The 18,019-nt window shown below is 38.9% G+C and overlaps 1 protein-coding gene across 5 annotated transcripts in view; it reads right to left on the minus strand.

Moving 5' to 3' along the window:
- Nucleotides 1-227: 227 nt before the first annotated feature.
- LOC103908066 overlaps nt 228-18,019 on the minus strand; it is a 22,616-nt gene continuing 4,824 nt past the window's right edge. The window contains exons 2-7 of one of the 5 annotated variants that reach the window (XM_009290381.2): nt 11,838-11,959; nt 10,596-10,734; nt 7,773-7,869; nt 3,398-3,504; nt 1,919-2,009; nt 228-440 (exon numbers count right to left, since the gene is read on the minus strand). In XM_009290381.2, coding sequence (XP_009288656.1) covers nt 324-440; nt 1,919-2,009; nt 3,398-3,504; nt 7,773-7,841 — 384 coding nt within the window. In that variant the 5' untranslated portion in view covers nt 7,842-7,869; nt 10,596-10,734; nt 11,838-11,959 and the 3' untranslated portion in view covers nt 228-323. Of the gene's footprint in view, nt 441-1,918; nt 2,010-3,397; nt 3,505-7,772; nt 7,884-9,615; nt 9,732-10,595; nt 10,754-11,837; nt 11,960-18,019 lie in introns of those variants that run through there. The other 4 variants (XM_009290379.2, XM_009290380.2, XM_009290378.2 and 1 more) reach the window with 4 other exon arrangements.

Genomic DNA, 18,019 nt, shown 5'->3' on the forward strand with positions numbered 1-18,019 from the left:
TATATTTAGCAAACATTAGCAGTGCACAATGCTAGTGAACAAAAATTCTTTTAGCATCAGTATGTAGCCACTCTTTCTAACTTTTCTGCAAAAATTAAACCATAAGGATATCTCCTAGTTAAAAGTCAATATACTCTGTTGGGCCAGAATGCCTCCGTAAGAAAACCTGTTTCAAAAGACTCTTTTTCATTACAAACCACAGATATGACTCAGATTAATCACAATAAGAATTTTGACCTGATTTATTCACACATATCAATCCAAATTAATTTTAGATCCAAAATATATGATATTACAAAGATACTAGTAAATTTTTCCAGGTACTAGAGAATCTTGTATAAATGTATTTGTTCAAGTGCTTCTCTGTCAACATCCTTTTCCATACACACATCATAGTTTAGCTGCACCTCTTCGACCCATTGGCTGAGCTGTATATCTGTCTGAAACAATGAAAACAGATCCTTAAATTAACACAATCTTGAGAAACATAGCAGGAGTTTCAAGGTCAGTACAACATTAAGAAGGCAAGACATAATAAGAGAGATTAGTCATTCCAAATTATGCAGCAATGATAAATTCATTTCTGGAAATGCCATTTAACTTCAATAGGAGAGAATAAAGATAACTTTCAAAAATTATCTCAGTCAATAGTCTAGGTATTTTGCTAGTATGTTACAACTGCTTCTCTGTATGCATTTGTGTAAGCCTCAAGCATCCTGATCAGAGGGCAACATTCTGACAGAAGTGGCAAGGGAGCAGCTAACTGTACCATAGAAGAATCGCAGGCAGTTTCTTGTTTTACACCCAGGAAGTATTGTATTAAGGCTACAAAGGGCTTCTTAGCTGCTGTGTAACTACTGCCTGCTCCAAGAAAAGGTCAAATGACACCATTGCTGCTCCTGGGGCTGAGGATGTATTTCACCCATCAGCATACAGGCAACAAGTGATTCATTTCTCTAAAGCAGACTACTGTGGCAAGCAAGCCACTTTATACCTTGTCATGTATGATCAGCGTTTTGTTTCCTAACTAAAGCCAGCCCACGTGATTTGTCGAGGCATCACACACATAACAACTGTAATCCACCGATGACCTATGGCAGAATGGACGCAGAGCAGAGGGTGGTCCATTGGAAGTGGTGACTACCCAGGGAACAGCAGCACAGGGCATTCAACATCTTTGAAAGTTGCACTGTTGTCGTGTTTGTTTCCAACTGCAATTTAAAGCTACGTCACTGATCCAAGACGCCTGATGGTAATCACTTGGCTAGTTGGGAGACCACATCTCCCCCTAATCTGTACTTCTGACAGCTCATACTGGCATATTATGAGTCATTTTCTATGCTGACAGCAGGTCAGAAGAGAGTATCCTCAGGGATGGTCCTTCTTTAATATGTCCCTTTCTCTCACTGGCTTAACAAAACAGTTTGTCATGTTTCAAGGCAATGTGCAAACTTAGAGCTAAACGGAGAAAACATTTCAAGGTTTTGCCTCTAGAAGTTTATAAATACATCTGTACTTCTGAGGTTCTACCCCTATACCAGGAAGAAGTCTGATGGAAGGGGATATCACAAAACCTACTCACATCATAATATGGCTTTGCTAAAGTTTTGTGGGGTTTTTTTAGCCTCACAGCTAAGGTATTGTTAATAACAGACATGATAATACAATGACTCATGCAGCCTACTGATACAGGCTGGGATTTCCATTTTACAGGTGGGGACAATTCAAAGTACAGGAAGATGTGTGGTGGTGGTCAACCCGGAAACAGAATCCAGAGCCCTACATCTTTTAATCTACGCACAAAACTACATATCCTTCCTCACGGCAATACTGGCAAGCAGCTAACCTCAACTACAGAACTGCCACTTTCACAGAAAGTGACAAAATGTGTTGGCTAAAACTGCCTGAGGGAACTTACCTGGAACTTTGAGAGCGATTCTTTAAGGCTTGGAACTGTCACTAATAAGGACCCTCTTTTCCTTATATTACAAGCAATAAATTCCCAAGCTCTGAAACATATTTAGAAGTAGATCACCAATTTTTAGGAAAAAAACCCGCATTTGATATAAAATGAATCTAACACTTTTACAGTTTAGTGGTCAGAGATAGACTAAGCTTAAAGACTTGCTATACATGCTTATCAGTCACTATTAACATCTAAGCAAATATCTTTGTATGAACAAAATCAAGCTTCGTATTAAAACCAGAGGGAGTATATGGTCTTACAACGTTAGATTTTGTAACTTTTTAACTCTGATACATATGTGCATGTCATTTTGTACTGTCAACACCTTCACTTCGGACTAGGACTAAACATTGACATTTGGTCCCTTTAAACTTTTGGTTTTGAAGAAAATCCAGTCTCTGAGCACACTGTTTTATTAAGCTTAACAACAAGCTGCTCTTTACATACGTACTTTGCAGTCGTGACAAAATACTTCTCTTAAGACATTAGCAATCGGAGTATTTAAATACAGCCCCCAGCATTCCTTTTTTCTGATTTTGCAAGTCAGATCATTTCTCACAGCACGACAATTCAGACTAAAAAGAATTTAATTTCCAGCATTCTTCAAATGTCATTTGTCTTCATGGTACTAATGCAACATTAAACCACTACCCCTGAGTTCTTGAAGAATCAAATGAATTCTCAGTCATGTGCCTGGAAACAAATCGCCTGGCAATTTGAAACACCCACTAGCCTTCACCCATCCACTCTGTGCCTCTCTGGTTATTACCGCCTGGTATCAAGGGCAGTAGGACAAGCCTCAGCTGAAACTGCTAGTGAATGTCAGACCGTTGGCTGGGATGGTGGAGACACAGGCACCCCTTCTTTTTGACTGCCCATTCTGAAGGCACAGTATCTTTGGATGGTAAAGTTATTTACGTTTTAAACTGATACTGCTGGATTAGGAAAAGCTCATCTGTGAGTGACTTGTACCTGAAAGAGAAGAACCTTAGCCACGCATTTGTTTGTTACCACATCCTTATGAAGATGTATGAGAAATATCATTAATAACCATGTTTTGCAGTGCATCTATATTAAAGCTCCGACATCCACAAGTCAGTGACCTGTCTTCTTTCTGAAGATTAAGCTTTACGCTGACATAGTAATTTCAGATCCTTTAACAGCAAGATACTATTTTAACAGATCAGTACAAGGATTCAGGGCAAGGTTTGGGTAAACAAAGCAGCAGTGTTTAGTGGGTTTAACAACAAACAACTGCCATAACACCTTAGCAGTTAAGTACAACAATTAAGTGTAGGCAGTTTAAAACAATTTCCTTATGTAATTTATGTATGTGACTTCAAAAAGCACAACCTTAAGGTTTTCCATAACTCACAAGGTTACACACACATTGCCAAAGAAATAGATTACTTGTTTGGACACATAGGTTACCTGGCCTGTTCCTGTCTGTCAAGAAAATATTCAAAGACATTATTCATTACAACAACATCAGCCTTCTGAAGGAGTGAAGCCTGAGTACAGATGTCTGCATGAACCACCTGAAGGAGAAAAAATTCATAAGGCATAAATCAAGAGACAAATACAGCCTCCAAGTAGCCATGAAGCCTGTCAACCTAATACAGCACCTGCTACCACCATTTCGAACCAGTCACAAAAACGGGTATTTCACTGGCTTCATAGTAGGTAAAACTGAAGTAAAACAACAGAATAAGCTTTAAAAAATGAAAAATAAAAATCAGATTTATCTCCTCCAATTAAAATACTCGACTCATTACATTAAGTGAAATAAACTACACCTGATACTTGGTCTAGAACACCGTGTGCCATAAAAGAGGAGATGATGTATGTGATGGCTGTTACATTTCACTTACCTGTATTGTATCACAAATGCTCATTGATTTCAGGAAAGGAGCTAAGCGAGGTGAAGCTTTTTTGAGGATATTAAAAGGCATTTCACAGGCTCAGTGGGTTACTAAAGGATTATAGCTAGAAAAGACATTACAGACCCAGATTTGGCAGCTGAATTCTCACGACGTATTGGGACTGGGAATGCTGGGAAGGCAGGATGCTCAGCGGCACTGGAGGACAGCAAGTGCTTTACCTTACAGTTGTTTAAACTGCCTCTCCAGTCAGCACAGGAGCTGCTTTGATTTCACCTACCTTCACCTACCAAAAAGGACATGAGCACATCATGCCATTTTCAAACAGGTGAGATTACAGTGACAGGAAAATACGGATGCTCATTAACACTCTGACAAGATGTGTTTGATTTCCTCTTAAACACGGAGAAATACATCACATCCTAAATCTGAGGAGAAACATAAATTGAAAGATCTTTTGAAGGGATAAGGGAGAGAAAGCCAATCTGAATATTACTTGCATTCCACAAATTTTTTTCAAAGTGCATCCCTATATGTTGAAAATGGACAGAAAATCTGAACAACTTTCCTTTCCTGTGTGACCTATTACTAGGTTGTCCTGGGAATATACTAACCTGACGGATTCAACATTTCATGTTTTGTCAAATCCTTCCAATATTGGACAGATGTAAAAAGGAATTCCTAATTCTGACAGGAAAGCTGAATGTTAGTACAGAAGATTAAAAATACTTATCTGTTGAAAAACGTTTTGCCCACTTAACTATATATCAATACTTGTTGGGAGGGTAAATTATGTATTCCTCCTCACAACGAACACACAAAGCGTGCCGTTCTGATTGACAGAGGAAAGAGATACTACCAACCTTGCAACTTGTAAGGGTTCAAGTGTGGAAAAAATGACGAGTTGCCACAGTTTATGACTCTGGTTCATGCTATCAGAATGCATTATAGCAATTGCAATTATAGCCAAATATTTCAGTATCAGTAATAACAGAAACAAAACTCTACCGTTCATAAAAAATTAGGCATCACAGCATTTTACCTTTGAGAGCTATATTCCATGGCTTCTCTGCAAGTGCTCTGACTCAGTAAAACAAACAGCTTTATCTCCTTAAACACATTACTATGCCAAGTTGTTCCCCACTGCCTGTAGTGAGTGGAAAGGAAGCAACTGTGTTCTTGTAGCTTACCCAGAACTGGCAGGTTAGTGTTTGAAGGCTCTATCTCACTGAGAAATAGCAACAGTTTAGTTGTCAGAATGACTGGACAAATTGCTGCTTTCGCCTCTAGCGTGTGGACATCTGAACTATTTATCCACTAGTTCATGAAAGTTAGAGCTTTTTAGGACAATTAAGGTTGGCGATAATTTATCTTAAAACAGCGCACTGTAAACTGTAGCAGTACAGGAGCTGATTAAGAAGTTCAAGCATTCAGGCAGCAGAGGAAGAAGACAGACCACTCAGGCCACCATCCGCAGTCCTAAATACAGTAGGTCCTGGTTGTCAACTCATATCCTCTGCATAAGCCCACTGCTAACTGTAGATTAAAATGAAAGACTATGAACTGGGGTGGTAGAGATATTATGGATACAGGCTTTACTTTTGCCCTGTTACAGAGGCAACAGCCTCCCACAGGTTGTTAGCTCCCCTGGCAGCTAGGGCAAAACATGCCTCAGCTAGATCTGCCAGAACTCATGTATCAGAACCCAGGTTTACCTAGATTGTAAGTGGGATTTGGATCACTATTTCTGAGGCTTGGGAGACATTCTACTTTACTTTCGTATTTTCAAGGGGAAAAAATAACAAAACCACAGGGTTTCTGTACAAAAAACCTGAGCAGCAGTCCTTTAGTCCAAATACAAGTGACTGGTGGACTATTCCACCAGTGGACTTCTTGCAGCACAGGCAGTCATGATTAGCACTAAATTTTCTTCATGCCCTACTAACGGCAGTACTAGTATTTTAAGCCTCAATTCAGAAAGACGCTTAAACTACTGGAAAACTTTGAACATATGTTGATGTTTCCTTGACTTGAGTAACACTTAAAATTAGTCTGCATTTACAGAGTAGGTGACTGTGCCGACTAAAGTGACCTAAGCACCCCATTCTCCCCAAAGACATCCTCATTCCTGTTGGGGAATGTGGGACCACATAAGCATGCATGGCTGCACCACCACCCAGACCCAGGTTTTGCTCCAGCCAAAACACCACTTTTTTTGCTGGGTTCTTTTTCAGCTGGACCATTTCCCTGACCCGCCTGGCTGTGTGCTGGCACAACAGAGGGGGCAGCAACTGATTTTAAAACAGCCCTGTTGCCCAATGGAATACACACCAAGCCTTTCATGATTACAGGCAATTTCTGAATTGAGGTCTCAAGTTTCCTAAGATCTGTTGAACTGTTTACTTTCCTCCCAGCATCTGTTTGCTCAAATGGCAAGAGATGCTGAACAACTTTCTATGTACTTTAACAAACCAAATGTTGACCAAAGAAACACAAGGTTCACTCAGAGATTTAGCCACTGAAGATATCATTCCACCCTGCTGTTCTTTGGGAACATACTCTAATAAAAATTCAGAATATTCTGAAAAAACAATCGTTATTTAAGAAGGGTCTTTTAAAAGTTTTTCAAATTTGTGTCGTAAGTTATTATCAGCAACTGGATTCTGACTATTTTTCAAGCTGTTATGTATCTCTAGAGAGGATTCATTTGGGCATGAAATAAAAATCTAAAATTGAAATGTTCAAAGTGTGGTAACAAGAGTCACATGACTAAATTAGCATCTAATGAGACTCAAATAGCTAAGTCCTCAGGCACTGCTTTGAAAACACATTATTTTCTTATCTTTATGCTCTGAAATGAATACTTCAGCAGAATTACAAGGTGTGAAGGAAAACCGAAAAGACTTATAATAAAGAATATAGAAGGCTGAAAAGCATGCATATAGGTCTCCAGCTCCACTGAATTAACTTGACAGAGTTCCTAACTGCATTTTCAGTCTCATCACAATAAGCTGTTATGAACATAAAACGTATGCAAAAACCAAAGGTTATAGATAAACTGGCAGCAACTGGGATTGAATTGGGCAACCCAATGATATTGCTTACCCTGTGTTAAATATTTTATGTTTATTATTTCTTTCCAGTTTAAAATTGGTTACTTCAATTCCCAAGAAATTACTACACCCAACATTTTGTGTGACTCCATTCAAAAGCACATGCATACAACACAGGATTAAAGTCAGTATTCTACCCAGCATACTCTACTTACCCACTTTTGCTGGTAACAAAATAACTGGTATTCCCCAGAAAGGAAAAACAAACAAACAAAAAGTATTTTTTCTCATTAAAATAGTAGTAGTTATTTCCATAATGGGAATACGGAAATGGTTCCCATGATGATATCACATTGTTTGAAACCCATTTTGTTTGCGGAAGGTACATATGCACTGACATTCCAAGAAAGGAAATACCAATAGCCATAAGTCCTTTAGGTGTTCTTAAGTGCAAATTTGCAAATTCTACAAACATCTTTCTGCTAATGTTAATGAAACACAGACATTTAGTTTTGTTATTCATGACAGAAACCCTTTATACACTACAGTTTCACAGAAGTTAGTGGCAATAACATCATTGATTTCACTGGGAGAAACAGCTAAGACATATCTGTTTTGCATGAGCCAGTAGGTAAGTCTATTCAGGAAAAAGGCTAAGCGATTCAACACGTTATCATATTTTGATAATCTCCCTCTTCCTCTCTGCTATGAGATTTTTTTCTTTTTTTCCCAATGCAAAGCCTTTGTTTAGGACCAAAACAAACAAAGGCAGAAACAACTTCTCAGAATGCTGATTTACCAGCCATGCACATGAACAGGATACTTAGTACACAGTGGTTAAAAATATACACACTAAACCATTTATTTAGTTACCTTTATTCTGTCAATGAACTGGTATTTTGTAATCATCATTTCTTGCAACTGGCAAAAGTCTCCATTCATTTCTACTCCAGATAGTTGGGATGCTGAGCTATAAAGATAACCCTACATTAGGAAAAGGAAATTTAGAAACTGTGATGCCTTTAAAACAAGTTCAAAAGTTTCAATTAAAATGGAAAAAATGAAACACAGGTTAAGATTAAGAAAGCATTTTAAAACAGCAAGTTGAGAAATGTCTTTCAGTGGACGTGACATGTTTTTCAGAGCTAAGCCCTTCCCTTGATTTGGCAATTCCCACTTAGGTCTCACGAATTTTAATAAGAGATCCAAAAGGACATGTCACAATAATGAAAAGAAAAGGAAAGCTCCAACTTCACTTCAATTGCAAAATAGGTGGAAAATGGTCTAAGGAAAAAAGCAGTACAAACCAAGTTACAGAAATAGTGTGAAAGGAAAAGACTGTACATTTTTGTTTCTTGGGAGAATGTGAGAAGAAAATAGCAAGAGAAAAAAAAACAACCATGAGACATACACATAGTCAAACTGAGTGAAAATGGAGGACATGTACTAGTAATATAATGGGATATTTTGGTACAGAGTCTTTGTCAGCACCCCTAAATATTGTATTACTGTCATTTTCAGGTGCTTCATACAGGTACATATGAAAAAAGATAAATTATCCCTCAATAATAAGCCCAAAATAATGGTTCAGTTTTGGGCTGAGATTTTGGAAAGTTGTTGGAGATGTTAGGGAAAAAACAAGTACAAATACTTGAGCCTACAGGGCCCTAATGAAGATACTGCTTTAAGTGCCACTGTCTCCACTGAACACCATAATTACACTTTGCCAACAATGGCAAAGGCAAACAGACAATGCTAAAGATACAGAATAGCTGAGATATCTACGTACTACAATGTAATTATCAACGTCTTCTGAAAGCATTCAACTCAGAGAGTAGAAAAGCAACCTGTGAAGTCACCTCTCCTCCAATACAAGCCAAGAACATGATTAAAAATGAGAATTCTTTTTTAAAAACGTTTCCCCTGCTTTATCTTGAGACTATCTTCTACTATAACAAGATAAGCATTTAAGTACTTTAAAACAAATTCAGGCTAGCAAAAGTGTTACCATTTAAGGACCCAATGCTGCAAATATTTACAAATGGGAGTAACTTTCCTCATTTGAGTAGTCCCAAAATTAGATTATTCAGATGAGTAAAATTACATGCTCAAGCGTTTCCAAGATTGAGCCCTAAACAGCCATTGACTTTTTTAAGAAAGTTGTAATGTGTGTTTTGCATTGCTGTTGGCCATATGTTGCACCAGCCATGCCAAAAGCAATCAAAATTGCACTCAAGTTTCTGGATGAAGTATTTTATGTGCATTTTAAAACGCAGAGCAGGACAATATGTTTTTGGAGACAAATTCATATCAAAGTCTTCCTCTGTGTAATTTAACAGTTTGTCAGCTTCATAAAGGAATTTAACATAACTGATCTATATATAGACATGGTCAAGACAGAGAGGACAAACTTACTTACGAAGGAGAGACAGAGCAGGAACTAGCAAAAGAGCAGCATGTGTGACAGCAATATGCTACTCTGTTGGACAACAGACTTTTCCTCTCCATAAGCAAGATCATTTGTATTCCCTCTTGTGAGGAACAGAACAAGAACTGAAATCACTAGTAAACAGCACCTTACACTGTTCAGAGAGTCAGATCAGAGGTGCCTCTCAGTATGACCCGTCCAAGATGGAGTAACGAGAGTAGGCAGTCAGAGAAGAGGGAAAAATGTTTGTCACAGTAATAAAATATGAATTCCTGTGCTGGAAGTTACCGCAAATAGCACTGCACCAAGCCTGGAGCCAACGTCAACCACTACCTTTCCTGTCAGGTCAGGCAGTACATGTTGATAAAGAAACTTCAGTTCCATGAGGGAAAAGGAATGCGAAATAAACTCTGGGAAATAAGAACAGAACAAAGGTGTTGGGTGGGCAGTACTAACTACTGCGTTATTAACCAATGAAATATTAATCTGAAGAGTTATCATCACTGAAAACCTGTATGGTTTCCTGCCTGAACTAGTGTTGGGGACCCTGGAAAATCAGGGTTTGCAGATCGGAGGTAGCCTGGCCAGTAGTCTGTCCCGAGTCTGGGGATTCTTTCCCTTACATGGAGAATTTTGAAATCCTTCATGAAACTGAATTACCTTTTTCTGCACAGTGAGGTATACTAAAGAATACAAAACAAAGTAACTTGGAATTGCTTAAGTGAAAAAGGAAACGTGTACCTAAGGCTCAACACAATTCATGCAAACCTTTTTATGGGCAGACATATTAATAGCTTGAATTTCAACTCCAAGGTTTTAAGGAATGGAATGTCCTCCATATAAACCATTCCTCCTTCAATGCCTGTGCTATACTGGCGACAGCACTGATCTGTACCACACCACACACAAGCTTTAAGACAGATGGTGCTTTCTACTGCTTTTCAGCACGAGAGGAGACTGAGGGTACTGCATGGACTCCTACAGTATTGTCTTCCTCTTGCATCTTCCTTTTCAGTGGTACATAGCCCTGCCTCTTCCCTGCCCAGTTTTTGTGGGCAATTAGTGTCACTCATACACTGCAAATTAATTCAACTTACGTGTGTAGGAGTCTCCTTCCTTTGGTTATGGGAAATAATTCTGGCCTGTGTACTGCACCAGCCTGGACAAAGTCCTCCATCAGCTGGATGTTGTGTTGTCCAGCTGAGTCACTGCACAAACCAGTTTAGTTAAACTGAATTTGTTTCTCCTGTTCCCAAAAGAGCACTTACCTAAAGATGCAGTCTTGTATGAGCCACACTCTGTGCAGTAGCTCCTACTCATTTTCCCCTCCTCACACAATGAATCAACAAAATCATCATCATAAAGGAATGCATCAACATGAATCATGGGCAGTGGATGCTGGTGTATCTGAGAAGAGGAACAAAACCTAAGAAAGGCAGAACCAAGTCTCTTAATTTCACTTACACTGTTACACAGTTAATTGTCTCACCATCCTACCTTTCCCAAAATCCCTGAGATCCAAGTTTTTCCCCACGCAAAAGTTACAAATCAAAATTAAACCACAGAAATCCTGCATGTAAACTGGATCATCAAATTCCACTGAAATAACCAGTAAGTGGAAGTCGACAAAGGAAAGCAAGCTGGTTTCGACAGCTGAGTAGGAGACCTGTTGTTAATTTTGTCTCCTTAGTGCTTGCTTGGCTATAGAGGAGGTACAGGGTAAACGAAGCTTTTTCTCTTCCACTTTAATGAGGAGAACGTAACTTAAATTTAGGAGAAAGGGCAATTTTGCTTCTCAACTTCAACTGTCTGAGTATTTTCATCTTCATGCCTTATGCCTCAAATCTAGAAACACCCCTGATTAACACGGGTGTCATTTTCAATCAAAAGCATACCAGTTGGGATGCTTGCCTTCTCATCATTTCAAGGGGTATAATCTTCATCCTCCTACTCCTCCTTCTTCCCTCTCCCAGGCTTGCTGCATGTGGCCAATCCACTTTTCCCGTTTAAGAGCCACACACCACTTTTCTGGGAAACGCATTAGCTTTCCACCTATATTGACAGCTCAAGTAGAAAAGGTGCTCTCCCCTCCCACAGGGCTCACAGCCCACCTCTTTCTGAGCCATCAGAATCTGAAAAGAGCTGGAAATCATTTCTGGGTTGCCCACATTATGGCAACAGCGCAACACCGGCCCTGTATTTCTGTTTTCTTTAAGGGGGCTGTTAGAGTCTATTATGGAGCTAGCATTAAAGAATCACTGTGACAGGTGCCATATCACACAGAATGAAAGCTATGCCAAATAACTTATGATCAAAGTATTAAGAACTATGAAGCAACTTTCTTGGGGTCACACAATCATGCAGCAATAGACCTGAGAACCAAACTGAGACTACCTATACCTCCAGCCAGTGCTCATTCTCTATTACGAACTACTACTATAACTGAAATCAGCATAGTCCCCAAATGAATGATGTGGTTCAGCAAAAGGAGACCATAACAATTAGCTTACTTTCTGAATAGCTTGATGTTCCGAATTAAACATTGCCTCGATGGGTAAATGATTCCGCAAATCTTCAGCGATATTTTTGAGCACAACATCATTGTTACTCACCACAAGCTCATCAAAGTCATCTATAAACCAAGACAAAAAAACACCCCTGAACAATCATATGTCGATCATGTGGACTAAGTGATGACCAGTACAATACAGTTGCAAGACATAAACAATACCAGATGGATAAGGTTTTTATTTGAAATGCATTTTTTCTGCCTTTGTTAGCTTTTCCAGCCAATGACAGATTTGGATTGTAATAACTTCGCCACTTAAAATGAACGTAGCGCTTTTTTGAAATCTCAAATTATTTTCATATTTATAAACTTATAACTCACATACGATGGTCTGGGCTGCCACCAAAGTGATACTGTTTCAGCTTAAGATATAAAAACATCAAAGATGTTTTTGAACTATTGGAGAAATTACAAAACTCATAGTTGCCTGAATGCAGTCTTTTTTTTATTTTATACAAGTTTCTTTTTATACATACCATCCTTCTAATAAAGTGGTTACAAAAAAATCAGGGATAATACACAGTTCAACAGTTCGACTCACAATACATTTTACACAACTTAAACTACCAAAATATTTCAAACGTGAAAGAAAACAGGAATGGATGTAAAACAGTATGTTTTGCAAAGCCACACTGTAAATTCTTGCTCTTTTTCCAGGATATCCCTGCATTACTTTAACACCTCTTTTTTTTTTTTTTAAAGACATCTAGAAAAAGGATTGAGAGGGAACCTTGGGAAGTCACCAATCCTTTCTTCTTCCAAGGCTGAATCAATAATAAGTGTCACTACTTCTCCAAACTATTCTTTTAAAAAAGACTGTTAATGCTGGAGACTTCACAACCTCCCTTAGCAATCTATTCCAGTGCGTGACTACACTTACTATTAGAAAGGAATACTTTTCTTAACAACTGATCTAGATTTCCTCTGCCACAATTTAAACTTGGTACTCCCTGTCCCCCTCACAATGGAAACAGAAAAGTTTGTTCCTCTCCTCTATGTAGCAACTTTTTTACTTCTTTGAAGACTTATCATGTGTCCCATCAGTCGTCTTTTCTAGAATAAACAAGATCCGCTTATCCAGCCCTTTCCCGCATTCTTTCTAGGAGTCTGATCACTCTCATCACTCCCCTTTGGACCTTCTGGACTCTCTCATCCTTTATGACCTGCAGTATTGAGAACTAGACATGTTACTCCAGCTAAAGGTTTATTTGCACTAACCAGACTTTTCACATCTTGCAGCCAACATCCTGCTTACACAGCCCAGTTTCACGTTAGCCCTCTTCCCAGAGCATGATGTTCCTAACTGACATTCAGCATGAGATCTGCTGTATGCCTGTACTCTGTTCCTTTTCTGTTATGTTTTCCTCAAAAGAAGGACTAGACGAAATTCCTTTTTGTCTGGACATCTCACTGCTCTGAGGGTACTGAACTGGTTCTAAACAAAGGCACATCTCAGGTCAAAGCTACATACCTGTAAAAGAAACAAAACCCACACAACAAAAAGCAACCACAAACCTAATCCTGAAAAATATACCAAACCCATCTATTGATTCCTGTCTAAAAATAAACATGTTTGTTCTCTCTTCCCCACCCTTTATGGTTTGTTTCTTGTTCTATTTGGACTGCCACCATGTTGGGCAGGGAGTGTGGTTTTTACATATATGAGTATCACTCACCAGAAGAAAATCTGACAGCTTTTACAGGTGTTTAAAAAAAGTTAATGTTTGTTAGCATTGCTGTCCCAGGTGGGAACATTAGTATAGACAAGCTTGACGGCAAGCAGGTTCAAAATACATCTATAAAACATGCTGCAAGTTTCTCTATGCTAATATACTTAATCTTTCCTGTGGAACACAGACAATGCTAGAAACAGTGAGAAATTTTAAGGCTAGTGTAAGAAACAGAGACCAGCTAAACTTTTAACTATCGAATGCTTCTGAAATGCTTTTTTGCTTAAGCACTATAGTGAGAACAATATGATTAAAGAAACCCTCATTCATTAGTGCAAGACACTCTCTTCTTAGAATGTAAATGTAAATGGTTCTTTCAACATGTCCCAAAACTGACTCCAACAGATAATCCTAAATCCCCCCTAGTAAGCAGCAGAAACTTTAAATCATCTGGATTCCCTTAACATATATCATTTTATTATTTATTAAATGTATAGCAGTAACGCTCCGAGGCCCTGATGGGCACAATACCATTGGCAGTTGTTATACAACAGGAAGACAATCTGCTGTTCCAAAGAGGTCACAGTTAAGTTCTCCAGAGCCTCAGTTCTTAGAGATGCAGATTTTGCATTGAGGAACACAGGAGGGATAGAGGCAGCAGCTGCAACAGCAGCAGCACGAACAACGCAACAGGTGCAATGCAGCAGCTCCAGCTTGTCAGCATTTTAATTTGAAACCTCTAATGAGCACCCATCCATCTCCTGTTAACCTCACAGTCCATCCAACAACTTGCAGATTTGTTACGAACATCCCAGAAGCATTGAGTGCATCAGCTCAGGGAAGATTTCTATAGAAGTGACACAGCACAGCAGTAAACCCAGAGATTATGGGAAGGGAAGGTGGTCAGATTTAACTGTTGCTTAACTGGGACCGTCACCACCACGACAGGCCCTCAGAGTGCAAAGGAGACAGAGTTTGCTGAGGTGGATAACATCTGAGGAAGCAAGAAGGAGAAAAATCGTGCTACAGACAGAACGAGAGTGTAGAAAGCTGATATTAGCAGCTGTACAGACCAGTGCCTGCGGGCAATAAGCCCCTACATCTGGCACATGCTTTAAAACAATACTATTACTATGCAAGAGCTCATCCAGCTGTTATACTGCCTGTTAAGAGTATCAAATTCATACATAGCGTTTAATGAAATGCAGGAAGTGTTCATAGACCACCAAGCCAGCCACATAACACTGCAAATGCAGAACTTCAGCTCCCTTTCTCCCAGAGCTGGTGTGTCAATAGGATCTGCTCCCTCATGGCCTGGGTGACATTTTCTGGCCAACGTTAGTGGTGGACAGCTCTCTAGGCTATTCAGTGTCCCAGCTCTACCGTAGAGAAATGGATACTTTCAGTGGGAGACAGGTAGCACACCCATCTTCCTCAAATCCAGAATACCCCTTCCCTGCCTTGACTTCCATTTGTACAATACTTGTCACAACACTGACCATCTTACATGGGGCCCTCTGAGCTCTTCTTACGAAACAAAGTATGACACACAAGAGTTCTGGTGGATGCTCTGTATGAAACAGGTCCTCAGGAAAATCTTACAACACATATGCAGCTCAAACGAAAAACTGTTGAAACACTGATACTGAAAAATGTGATGAATGGAAATGCTCCTCCCCAACTATCAGTTAATACTGTAAAGCATAAGCATGCAGGAACAAAAAAAAAAGAGAAGGAGGTTTGAACATACTCCTTCTGAGATGACAAAATGGCAGCTTCAGCAGACACTGCGCATGCAACGCTCTGCGCTTGTGTGTATAGTCTGTGACTAAACTCAGACACCCAGAGTCACCTCATTCCTGTCAAAGCAAGAAACAGCAACAGCTACCACAATAACTCATTTACTTTTGCAGTATGTAAATATTTATAGATTGCCATCAAGTACAGAACACAGGTGCCAAATATGAAAATATGCATTTCTGCCTCTGCCGGTACAGTTTTATCAACTCCACCCTTGTGTTTAACAAATTGTTCGCTCTTGAGAATCTCAGTATCACCTCACAAGGGATCTTCAAAGAAGAAACAAAAGTAGGAAACTATTTTTGGTATCATTTTAGTGCCTGTTACATATATGAAATGGAGAGTGTGCAAGCCAACCCCTGTGTTCATTGAACAGACAACTAACCAGGAAAGAACCCTACAGTTCATGAAATACTGCAAGATGAATCACAATCATTTGTTTATGGAGGAAGTCTGAGTGCATAGTGTTTGTATTTTACTTCAAAAACCGGTTCCACTGGATCTACTCAACATGCATTTATAAAATTTAATTAATACATTGCAAAAAGCCTAATTAACACCCTGGTGCTGCTCAGCCTTTCTACGGCAAATATAACACAAGCTAAGAAAACATCACAAAGCCTCACACAGGACAGAGAGCACCGCTATACCAACATCTAAACATCCTGGCACTGCGAAATACATGACTGAAGACAAGCAACTATGATTTCCAAACGACAACAGAAGATTACATGTCACGCGGAAAGAAGAGGATTTAGCAAAGGCAACCATAACAGCAAGCACCTTATGGTCTTCTAGATATATATTCAGGCTCACAGAAGTAAAAAGCAAATATTAACATCCATGTTATTTAATACGAGGTTAATTTAATAATTTAGTGTGTTTTAATGATACTGAACAAACAGGTCAAGGAGGAAGGCCCACATCTCTAAAACCTTACTATCTCCTTTTTTGGCTAAACAATTTGAGAAGCAATCTGTGACCTCAGTGTACCAACTTCTTCAGGAATTCTAAATACTATTTCTATCCTTAAGCATGTTTAGCTATTGGTAGAAAGTAATCAGCTTTTTCCAATAGGAATATAACCAGAGCTTATTTTAACGGTTCTTTAAGTCTTTTACATTCATAAATTGAAAGAAGCTTCAAAGTTAAATTTTAAACAAGGTAAGTCACATACCTATTTTACAATCACTAGTTTTCCCCACCATTATTAAGTTTCAGTGACTAACAACTTAGAAGTACTTGGTATTCTTGAGACCTCTCTCGCAGCAGTATCATTTGTCACAACAAAGGAAATTTAGGCCAATTCCCGAAGTTCATGATTCATCAAATTACAGGTAACATCCCATTTTAGTTTACCAAATAACAGAGTAGTGTAAAAGATTTTTGGTATGGCATAATTTTATCAAAGAAATACATTCCAGTTAACATGGCTCTGCAACGCTATTTTGATCTCTTCTGATAGGGTATTTTACTTGGATAAATCACTTCTACCAATTTGGATATGAAGCCTTGTACTAAATTGCTTTTTCACACACACAAAAAAATTACATGCTATACTTGTTACATTGCAGAAACCCATGCTTTCATCCTTTTAAAGAGACTCATTCCACTTTAGTTCCACCTGCAGTGACAACAGTACTGAAAGGAAACATTAAAAACCATTTCCTGTAAAAGAGTCAAGTTTTTTCTTACACTATTTCCTATTCTTGTCCTGTGAAAATCATCATCTGATAATTTTACCTAGCAGGTCTGGGAACACAACAATGCCTAGATCATAAAGTACATAATAGAAAAAGCTGGACAAACTTGGTCCGTTCCTAAGAGTATGATGAGAAGTTGTTTCTTCTCCATATGCAGAACACTGTACTAAAGCAGCACATCCACCATGGTCTGGTTAAGTTATTTTTGTCAGATACTCCTCCCTCACTGCCTGTTAAAAGCCTGAACTTAACAGGACTGACTGCCCTCAACTTTCAAGTCGCAAGACTAAATCCTACACCAATCTCTTAAAAAGCTGGTTTGCTCCCAGTACAAGTGAATCCACAAGAAAAAAATTAATTCGTACTTAATTATATGTTGTTTATCCTTAACTTAGAGGATTTGCAACGGTTTATTATTCAATGATTGTTTTGAGTAATACATTACTGTATGAACAATCAGCAATTCAGACCAGTACATCACTTTGAAATCTTAGCTTTATATTTCAATGTCTCTAATGAAATGCATAGAATGGAAAAAGATTGCTTTATTTTACTGTTACATGACTGAAAAAAATTTAAAACCTAGTATTAGAACAGTCAGTTTTAGCCCTGCTGAAAAAAAAAGATTTTTTTAATCTATCTTAGACTCCACGATCATAGAATCATAGAATAGTTTGGGTTGGAAGGGACCTCTAAAGGTCATCTAGTCCAACCCCCCTGCCGTGGGCAGGGACATCTTCAACTACATCAGGTTGCTCAGAGACCCGTCCAACCTCACCTTGAATGTTTCCAGGGATGGGGCATCCACCACCTCTCTGGGCAACCTGTGCCAGGGTTTCACCACCCTCAGCGTAAAACATTTCTTCCTTATATCTAGTCTAAATCTACCCCCCTTCAGTTTAAAGCCATTCCCCCTTGTCCTGTCGCAACAGGCCCTGCTAAAAAGTTTG

This window comes from Aptenodytes forsteri, unplaced genomic scaffold, assembly GCF_000699145.1.
Source record: "Aptenodytes forsteri isolate BGI_AS27 unplaced genomic scaffold, ASM69914v1 Scaffold108, whole genome shotgun sequence".
NCBI lineage: Eukaryota > Metazoa > Chordata > Aves > Sphenisciformes > Spheniscidae > Aptenodytes > Aptenodytes forsteri.